General features: G+C 39.0%; 1 protein-coding gene and 1 non-coding gene across 2 annotated transcripts; one reads left to right on the plus strand and one right to left on the minus strand.

Moving 5' to 3' along the window:
* The first annotated feature begins 1,975 nt into the window (after positions 1-1,975).
* Positions 1,976-2,082, plus strand: LOC141657983 (small nucleolar RNA R71). The gene has a single exon (XR_012548896.1). It is a non-coding gene; the product is annotated as a small nucleolar RNA R71 (small nucleolar RNA).
* Positions 2,083-9,060: 6,978 nt separating this feature from the next.
* LOC141655605 (uncharacterized) lies at positions 9,061-10,680 on the minus strand. The gene is made up of 5 exons (XM_074462675.1): positions 10,380-10,680; positions 10,110-10,277; positions 9,902-9,998; positions 9,370-9,652; positions 9,061-9,285 (listed from the first exon to the last, which is right to left on the minus strand). The coding sequence occupies exons 1-5, from the start codon at positions 10,678-10,680 to the stop codon at positions 9,061-9,063; spliced, it is 1,074 nt and encodes a 357-aa protein (XP_074318776.1).
* Between the last annotated feature and the right edge of the window lie 245 nt (positions 10,681-10,925).

The following is a 10,925-nucleotide window of genomic DNA, read 5'->3' on the forward strand; positions in this document are numbered from 1 at the left end:
AGGGGTTAAAAATCCTTTCAAATTCGTCGTCCCAAAGACCACAAACTTCATTAAGTTGATCATTGAAAATCTCTTGATTTGATGGAGACAATTTTCCCATTTCCTTTTCTTGGCCAATAAGGCCATCTTCTTCATTGCTTGACTTTGGTGAGCTTTGCAAGCTCTCTTTGCCACAATTCACTTGCTCTTTAAATGGAGCATCTTCAATTTTCTTCTTCCATTAGAGTTCCGACTTCTTCCTTTCATCCTTCCGACTATAATGATCAATCATGAAACACGGTTCATGTAAACGGGGAGCTCTCATGGTCTTGTCAAGGTTAAAAGTTACGCTCTCATCCCCAACTTCTAGAGTAAGCTCTCCATGTTTTACATCAATCACCGCACCCGTGGTGTGTAAGAAAGGTCTCCCTAGAATGATTGGAATGTTGGAATCTTCCTCCATATCAACAATGACAAAGTCCACCGGGATGAAAAACTTCCCAATTCGTACGGGAACATCTTCCCATATCCCTAATGGTGTCTTCGTCGATCTATCGGCCATTTGAAGTGTGATATTGGTGCATTTAAGCTCTCCCATCCCCAACCTTTTACTCACCAAGTACGACATAACACTCACACTAGCCCCTAGATCACATAAGGCTTTGTTGATCGTGGTGTCGCCAATGGTACACGGTATTGAGAAGCTTCCGGATCCTTTAACTTTGGAGGTGAACTCCCTTGAAGTATTGCACTACTCACCTTAGTAAAGGCGATAGTCTCAAGCTTCCGGATCGACTTCTTCTTTGTGAGGATGTCTTTCATGTATTTCGCATAGGCCGACACGTGATTGATTAATTCCGTGAAAGGAATTGATACTTCCAAATTCTTCACAATTTCCATAAACTTTCCAAGTTGGTCATCAAATTTGGGTTTGGCTTGACGACTTGGAAAAGGAAGTCTAATCACAATGGGCTCCTTCTCCTTGACCTTGTCTTCATTTTTCTTTAAAATTTCTTCTTTTGATGGTTCTCCATCTTTGGAGTTTTGCACAATTTCTTCCTTATCACTAGCTTCCACAACTTCATCCTCAACTTGCTTCTTCGGTGCTTCATACCTTGTACCACTTCTCAAGTAAATGGCACTAACCGTTTCATGTCTAGGGGGATTACTTTGAGGTGGCAATTGCCCCTTTTGTCTTTGTGAGCTTGAAGATGCTAGTTGAGTCAATTGGGTTTCCAACATCTTGGTGTGAGCTAGAATGTTGTTGATGGTGGTTTCCTTTGCTTGACTATCTTTTTGCATTTGAGTGAAAAATTCTTGTTGATTCTTTTGCATTTGGAGGACCGCTTTTTAAACATCAAAACCTTGGTCATTTTGTTGATTGTATGGATTTTGATTTTGGTAACCTTGGTTTTGGTTGTAAAAGGGTCTTTGATTTTGGTTTCTCATGGTAGGTGGGGTGTATGTTGTTTGAGGGTTTTGAACATTTTGGCTTTTGTATGAGAGATTTGGATGGAATTTGGTGTTTTCATTATAATAGTTGGAATAAGGGGTACCACTCTTGTATGCTTGGAAATCATTCACTTGTTCATTTGTTCCCCTACATTCACTTTGGTCATGTCCCAAAGTTCCACAATTCTCACATATCCCACTTGGGATTGATTGAGATGCCGTCATGGAATTAACATGATGCTTTGGTGATTTTGAGGCTTCTTCAAGTCTAGCCATAGCTTTTTCGAACTTCAAATTGATTGTGTCAATGTGAGCACTAAGTTGAGCACCCAATTGAGTAACGGAGTCCACTTCATGCTTTCCTCCTCTAGTAGCCTTGCGAGGTCTACTATATTGTGAGTTATGGACCGCCATTTCCTCAATTTTGTTCCAAGTTTGATTGTCATCAACTTCGGTGAACATTCCATTCGATCCCATGTTGAGAATGTTCCTTGAATCTTCATATAGACCGTTCCAAAATTGTTGTACCAAGAACCACTCGCTAAGTCCATGGTGAGGACATGAGCGACAAATTCCCTTGAACCGCTCCCAAGCTTCATACAAAGATTCTTCATCCCTTTGCTTAAAACCCGTAATTTGAGCTCTTAGCATGTTAGTCTTTTCCGGTGGGTAGAATTTTTTGTAGAAAGCTAGAGCCAACTTTTTCCAAGAATCGATTCCGAGAGTGGCCTTATCAAGGCCCTTCAACCATTGTTTCGCGGTGCCAATTAGAGAAAAAGGAAATAAGACCCATCGAATTTGGTCTTGAGTTACACCGGTTTGAGAAATCGCATCACAATAGTCACAAAAGGTTTCCATATGAGAATGAGGGTCTTCACTAGGCATCCCCCCAAATTGGCTCCTTTCGACTAATTGGATAAAGGCGGATTTGGCAATAAAATTTCCGGTCAAATGTTGTGGTGTGGGAGTACCATTGGGTAGGTTCTCCTCGGTGGGTACGGAATGTGATGAAAACTTAGGCATTGTGGGTTGATTTTGTGTGGTATTTTGTGTTGGGTTCTCCTCACCTTCTCTTGCAAAAGGGTTGATGAACTCAATAGTTGGTTGAATATCTACAACCTCACTAATACCTCTCAAATTTCTCCTAGCAAGTCTTCTATTGGTTGTCAAAGTTCTTTCAATTTCACGATCAAAAGGTAACAAATCACCTTGTGACCTTCTAGACATGCAAAATATCAAACAACTCGAAAAACATTAGAACAAACCTTGAGGGGTTTTACTTCCTCAAGGCGAAGAAAGACACAACTAATAACAATATAAGAAAATCTAAATCAAGTTAACACCGTCCTCGGCAACGGCGCCATTTTTGGTCGGACTTACTAAAACTTTTCGGTAACTTGTCGTTAGGAGCACCTAGACCAAAACACAATTTATAGCTTCACAAACAACTCTACAATTAGTAAAGAGGCAAGTAAAGGTCGGATCCCAAGGGACGGGAATTAAGATGAGATTTCTATTGAAACTAGTGTTGTCTTAGGGGTGTCACAATTTGGGTTGATGTAGAAGGTCACTAAACTAAATAGCAATGAAAGTAAATAAGCAAGATGAATTAAAAGGGTTGTAAACAATTGATAAAAAGCACTAGGGTATCATGGGGTCATAGGAGATTCATGGGAATTGATCATACAAACATGTTCTCAAATTATAAGCAAACAATTATTGTTGTGATGGATTGAGTTGGGTTATATCTTACAATCCTAGGAAAGTTTGGGTCCCGGAGCCGAATCGATTAGATTGTAAAACACCTACAAGTCGACTTAATCTTCCTTACTCAACAACATGCATGGTCTAATGAGACTCGAGTTGGTTTATGTCTTACAAGTCTCATTGAAAAGATAGGTGATGGGTAAAAAATGCAAGGATTCATAGGCTCGCATTTCATCAAACATAACATGTGCATGAGTTGAGATCAAAACAGGCAAGCAAATAAACCATGAAAACATATTAATTTAAGCATGAATCATCCCCCATGTTGGTTTCCCCTAATTACCCATTAACCCTAGCTAGGTCACTACTCACTCATTATCATGTTGATCATGCTAGCAAGGTTGTCAATCATACTAACAAAATGAAACATGATGAACAAATGAAAGTAATTAACAATAATTAAAAAGGGATTAAGAGAATTATACCTACTAATGATTCCAATAATAAAGCAAAGAATAAAAGAAGTACTTGATGCTTGATTGAGAGGTTGTCAATCTCCCAATAATAACCCAAATAATCTTCAATTACCCAAAATAAAGGATGAATAAAAGAAAGATTAAGGAAATAAAACTTGTATTAAAACTTGATTAATTGTTGATTACAAAACTAAAGAGGGATTTGATTGATATTAACTACTCTAAGAATTGATAAGAAGAACATGCTCTTGTAATTAGACTAATGGGGTATTTATAGTGGAAATTAGGTGGATGCATTAAGGTTAACTAAGGGCTAAACTAGTAATTACACTTTTGAGATTTGAGCAGGGAGACGCCGGTATTTTTCGAAGGAAGGGCTTCTTTCTTTGAAGCTTGAAGAAACGGATTTTGTCTGGATCGAATTCGTGCGTCTTAGGCACGGGACGGCCGGATTCAACGGTCTCTGCCCGGGCGTCTTTGGGAGAAGACGACGTCTTCGGTAGTCGCTTTGCCGGCGTCTTTGAAGGAAGATGCACGGATTGTCATGCTGGGGACGGGCGGATTCAGGACAATCCGCACGGATTGCTCCTCAGTCTTGTTTCTTCTTCTTTTCTTCCCTTTTCTTCATAAAATCCTTGGGGATTTCCTTGGGGATGCAAGGATCTTTCCTCAACATTGCTCATCTACTATAATATGTACAAAGGCCTTCTAATCTTGTCTCTCCTTGATGCTTGGTCATTGAATTCAATCAATTTAGTCTCATTTTGCCATGAAAATGCAAGGTTTGCATTCCTTTCCTACCAAGGACACAAAACCTCAAAGAATATGCAAAACAAAGAACTAAAGACAATAACTGACCCAAATATGCACTAAAAAGCATGGGAACAAGGCTAATTCGGGGACTAAATATGCGCTAATTATGGTCACATCATTTCATCATGTTTGTCATTAACAATCACGGGTTTGGTCTTAGATTTATCAAGATAAGCATATTTAAAATTTGGGGGAAAGGGTTTTAGAGTTGGAACTTGTACCTCACTTTCCTCCATTGAAGGTTCATTAAGAACTTGCTCCATTTCCATTAGACATTCCATTCTCATGGCATATTCAACTTGTTCTTCAAGCTCAATAATCTCATCATACTCAAATTCCATGACAAATCTTGCTCTTCGGTTTGTATGATGTCATTTTCTTGCTCTTCTTCTATGGGTTGATATGCTTCCACAAGGATGTTATGTACTAATTCGGATTGCTCATGAGTAAGTTCTTTGTTGGCTAGAGTGGCCTCAAGAAGATCTACCTCCAATTCCCAATGCATATTTTTGGCCTCACTTTCTTCTAAGGCTTCCAATGCTTGCATGGGGTCTTTGAAGAAAGGTATACTCAAGTGGTCCTCAACAAAACAATCTATAATATCCATCTTGCAAAATATCGAACAACTTGAAAATAATTAGAACAAACCTTGAGGAGTTTTACTTCCCCAAGGCAAAGAAAGACACAACTAAGAACAATTAAAGAAAATCAAATCAAGTTAACACCGTCCCCGGCAACGGTGCCATTTTTGGTCGGACTATCGTTTTCGGTTACTTGTCGTTAGGAGTACCTAGACCAAAACAATATTTATAATTTCACAAACTACTCTACTATTAGTAAAGAGGTAAGTAAAGGGTCGGATCCCAAGGGACGGGTATTGATGTAGGATTTTTGATTGCAAATGGTCGTGTCTAAGGGTGTCACGATTTGGATTGAGATAGAAGATCACTAAACTAAATAACAATGTAAATAAACAAGCAAAATGATTAAAATGAGATGTAAACAATTGATTAAAAGCACTAGGGTGTCATGGGTTCATAGGGGATTCATGGGATTTGATCATACAAACATGTTTTCAACTAGATGCAAGCAATTATTGTTGTGATGGGATCGAGTTAGTGTATATCTTACAATCCCTAGGAAGGTTTGGGTCCCGGAGCCGAATTGATTAGATTGTACAACACCTACAAGTCGACTTAATCCTCCCTATCTAACTATATGCATGGTCTAATGAGACTCGAGTTGGTTTATATCTTACAAGTCTCATTGAAAAGATAAGTGATGGGTAAAAAAATGCAAGGATTCATAGGCTCGCATTTCATCAAACATAACATGTGCATAAGTTGAAATCACAACAAGCAAGCAAATTAATTATGAAAGCATATTAGATTAGGCATGAATCAATCCCCATGTTGGTTTCCCCTAATTCCCCATTAACCCTAGTTAAGGTGAATACTCACTCATTATCAAGTTTAACATGCTAACAAGATTGTCAATCATACTAGCAAGACAAAACATGATGAATAAATGAAGATGATTAACACTAATTAAAAGGGATTAAGAGAATTATACCTAATGATGATTCTAAAATAATAAGCAAATAATAATAGAAGTATTTGATGATTGATGGAAGGTTGTCAATTCTCCAAATAAAACCCCAAATAATCTTCAATTACCCAAAATAAATGATGAACAATAGAGAAATTAAGGAAATGAGATTTGTATTAATGCTTAATTAAGCGTTGATTACAAGATTAAGATGAAATTAAAGTAACATAAAAAGATCATTAAGATTGCATACTAATCTAATTAGTACAATGGGGTATTTATACTAAGGATTAGGTACATAAATTAGGGTTACTAAGGGATTAATTGACGATTAAGACCCTTAAGAAAAGTTGAGGAAGTGCTCCTCTCGAAGGAGATGCTCATCTCCGCTTCGCTAGTCTTCATAGAATATGCTCATCCCGAGCGGGCTGAAGGAGAGACGATCTGCACTGGAAAGGAATCCGAGCGGCTTGAGGGAGGCGACGCTCGGATTGAGAGGGGTCAGGATGAGCGGACTGGCCACGAGACGCTCGGATTGTAGCCAGCCAGGACGCTCGTCCCGTGGCTGCGACGCCCGGATAGTTGGTCAGCAAGCTTTTCATCTTTTCTTCTTCCAACAATCCTCAAGGATCTTGTTGGGGATGCAAGGATCTTCCCATCGTTGCCCATTTACTTCATTATTTATATAGGCCTTCTAGTCTTGTCTTCACTTTGATGCTTGGTGTAACACCCCATTTATTTAAGAGCCTTTACTAGGCATTCCTAGATAAATGAACGTGTTACCATCTCAGTTACCTGAGGTAGTAATACAAAGGTAAACGAAACCACAGTACTTTAAATAATTATAATGTTTAAATGGCCTTATTACATAATCCAAAATAAATAATTAAATTAATAAATACAACTCATAGTTGGAAAACTAAATAATTCGAATAATAAATATTGTTTGTTCTTCTAAGGTGATCTAGACAGCTAAGTAAATGCCATATCCTCTCGCCCTTCTGCTCCCCTTCTAACCCTGCTCAATTACCTGAAATCAATCTGCTCCCCAATTATTGGTTCATCACAGGTGTTTAACGAATACACGGTCAACCCAACGGTTGAGTAGGAATATCTAAACAACAAGAACAGTACAACAATAATACAGAATAAATATGTAAATGATCAATCCCCATCACAACTCCAAATCTCCACACATCCTCCATACACAACCCGAGACACCCATATAAATAACCCGAGACACCCTTATCAATAATCCGAGACACCCTTATAAACAATATCAACATAAATCCCGAGACACCCTTTTATATACCGCCACCCGTGGACCGGTTCTTCATTTTACCCGCCACCCTTGGACCGGACTTTCAAAAATATCAATACAATATACAATATGGATGGTAATAAATTAACAACACAACATTCAACAGTTAAACATCCAATTCCAACTAACCATTACTTAATAAATCACACCAACGCATATTCGAGTTGAGTAGATAACCTACCTCGGCGGCAAATCCAATAAAGCAGTCCAATAAAATAATCAGAAATACTCCACTTCAAAACCGTCACCTAAACGAAATATTGTAATTTAATTAATTATTCAATTCATTATATTAGTTTAATTAGTTATAATATAATATAATTAATTATTTTCCCCGAATTAATGATTACGTAAACCCGGCTTACTAACTAATAAAATAAAATAAAACACGCATACAACACTCCCCTACAACCAACGTGAAACCTGTGAACAAAACAACCAACTCAGCTAAACACGATAAAAACCGAGTCCCAAACCCCTCACCAAAACCAGCCTATTGCGACACCCCTAGCCACCGACACTACCACCCAATCATACCACGCTCTAGCCTGCACCACAGCCAATCCCGACAGCCCTTAACCACCACCTGAAACCTCCTATACGGGCCCCAAACCAGCGCCCTAAACAGCTCCCGAAAACGCGACACGAAAACAACAAAAACCCAAAAAAATCACCACCCTACTGCCATCATGACCACCCGTGGCCACCACCGTGGTCTCCCTTGACCCACGGTGGTTCCACCACTATCTATAACCACGCACGACCCACCAAACGACTCACAACCCACCTAAACAGCTTAAACTCGCGTGAACCACCACAACTCGACAGCTCACCGTACCAACCACCACCTCAAGCCACCTCGACACCACCATTAGGACCGCCCATAGCCGAGCTATCCAGCCACCCAAGTCCCGTGTTTAGTCGTCCAACCAGTAAGTCACTAAACCAGTCTTAAATCCGCGACAACCATAAATTTAGACGCGAAATTCGCCTTCCACGGTGGTCGACAACAGCCACGACAAGTCCCATTAACATCCCCACGGTCAAGGCCAACTACTGAGGGTAACGGCACAATTCACGGTGATCTATACGGAGTTTAAACGATAACTTAATTAAATACGACTATATAAATATAAATTGAGACGGTCTTACCTTGAGACAACAATAATTGGATGAATTCTCTTTTTTTTCTCCCTTAGATCTTTCTCTCCCTTGCCTTAGATCAATTATTGTGTTTTTATGTCTTTTGTATGCTTATGGGTAGATACAATAGCTTATTTATAGAGGTGTGGGAAGGAAAGAGGGAGGAAGTTTCCTTAAAGCAATTACCTTTATTTTTCCTTTTCTTTTAATTACTCCCATATTAGTATTAGTAATAATATACAATTACAATCCCGACTATATACTCAAGCCCACGACCCACATTTCTTCCGTTTTAATTATTTTATATTTTATTTCCGTCTTACAAATTTATTATCCAATTAATTAAATTATTAAATATCATTTAAAACACATTTTAATATTATTCTAGCGTCTAAAATGCGGGGTATTACAGTCTTCCCTCCTTAAAAAGAACTTCGTCCCGAAGTTCACCAAAATACCCAAACAACAGAAATAATATCTCAAATAAATTCCAACTAAATTTCTTATTAAATCTCTCACAAGATACTTTTATTATTAAATTATCATAAAATGTTATAAAAATACGAGATGTTACATCCTATCCCCCTAAGAAAAAGGGTTACGTCCTTGTAACCAACTAACTCAAACAAAAAGACTAGGATACTTTTCTCGCATAGCAGCTTCAGCTTCCCATGTAGCCTCTTCCACCTTATGATTAGACCATAAAACCTTCACTAATGCAGTCTCACCACCACGAGTCTTCCTCACTATCCTATCCAAGATTTCCTTAGGCTCTTCAACATAAGACAACTGCTCATCAAGCTCAACATGCTCAGGCTCTAGCACATGAGTAGGATCACTCACATACTTCCTCAATTGTGAAACATGTTAAACATTATGCCCTCTATCCAAAGATGGAGGTAATGCTAAACGGTAAGCTACCTATCCAACTCTGTCTAAAATCTCATATGGCCCAATATAATTCTGACTCAACTTCCCTTTCTTCTCAAACCTCATCACACATCTCATAGGAGACACTTTAAGCAACACCTTATCTCCCACAGCAAACTCTATATCACTCGTTTTAAAATCTGCATAGCTCTTCTGTCTATCTTGCGCTGCACGCATCTTTTGACAAATAATGTGCACTTGATCCACCATTTCCTGTATCATCTCAGGTCCCAACACAACTGCATCTACCCTGTCATCCCAACACACAGGAATCATGCACTTCCTGCCATACAATGCCTCAAAAGGTGTCATGCTAATACTAGCATGGTAACTGTTATTATACGAAAACTCAATCAAATCCAACCTCTCCTCCCAAGATCCACCAAACTCCATCACACAAGCTCTCAGCATATCCTCCAAGGTCTTAATAGTCCTCTCGGTCTGACCATCTGTATCTGGATGAAATGTTGTACTCATCTTCAACTGAGTCACTATCAAAGATTGCAATTCTTGCCAGAACATAGATATAAACCTTGAATCACGATCAGAAACAATATCCTTTGGCACACCATGAAGCTTCACCACATTTTTGACATAAGATTTAGCCAACTCAGCTTTACTCCAAGTATCTTTCATAGGAATGAAGTGAGCTGACTTAGTCAATCGATCCACAATTACCCATATCATATTATTTCCTCGTTGAGTCTTAGGCAACCCCACAATGAAATCCATCGAAATACCCTTCCATTTCCACTCAGGCACATCCAAGGACTGAACTTTACCTTGTTGTCTCTTATGCTCTCCCTTCACTCTTTGACAAACCAAACATCTAGCAACGAACTCAGCAACCTCTTTCTTCATCTTAGGCCACCAAAAAGTCTTCTTCAAATCTTTATATAATTTATCTCCTCCAGGATGAACAGAATATGGAGTAGAATGAGCTTCAGTTAAGATCTTTCTTTTTAATTCTTCATCATCGGGTACACACCATCTCCCATCAAACCTCAAACCACCATCACTACCCATGTGAAACCGCTTCTTCCCGCCTTCCACCATGACCTCACCCATGGCCTCTCTCCACCGCGCCACTCTCACATCTTCTTCTTGCTTTTTCCTGATCTCTTCATACAACTCTGGCTCAATGGTCAAATCTCCAATTGTATCTCCTTTCCTGATCATAGAAATGCCCATCTTTTCCATTTCCTCACGCAATCTCATCCTAGACATGGCAGCACACAAAGCATGGACAGATTTCCTACTAAGCGCATCCGCCACCACATTAACTTTCTCTTCATGATAAATTATCTCCATGTCATAATCTCCAATTAACTCTATCCATCTCCTCTGTCTTATATTTAGCTCCTTCTGAGTATAAATGTACTTTAAGCTCTTGTGATCAGAAAATACCTTAAAAGTAGCTCCATAAAGATAATGACGCCACAATTTCAAGGCAAAAACCACCTCTCCCAATTCCAAATCATGAGTTGGATAGTTTACTTCATACTGCTTCAGCTGTCTCGAGGCATAGGCTATCACTTTCCCATTCTGCATAAGCA

Source organism: Silene latifolia, chromosome 5 (assembly GCF_048544455.1).
Source record: "Silene latifolia isolate original U9 population chromosome 5, ASM4854445v1, whole genome shotgun sequence".
NCBI classification, from domain to species: Eukaryota; Viridiplantae; Streptophyta; class Magnoliopsida; order Caryophyllales; family Caryophyllaceae; genus Silene; species Silene latifolia.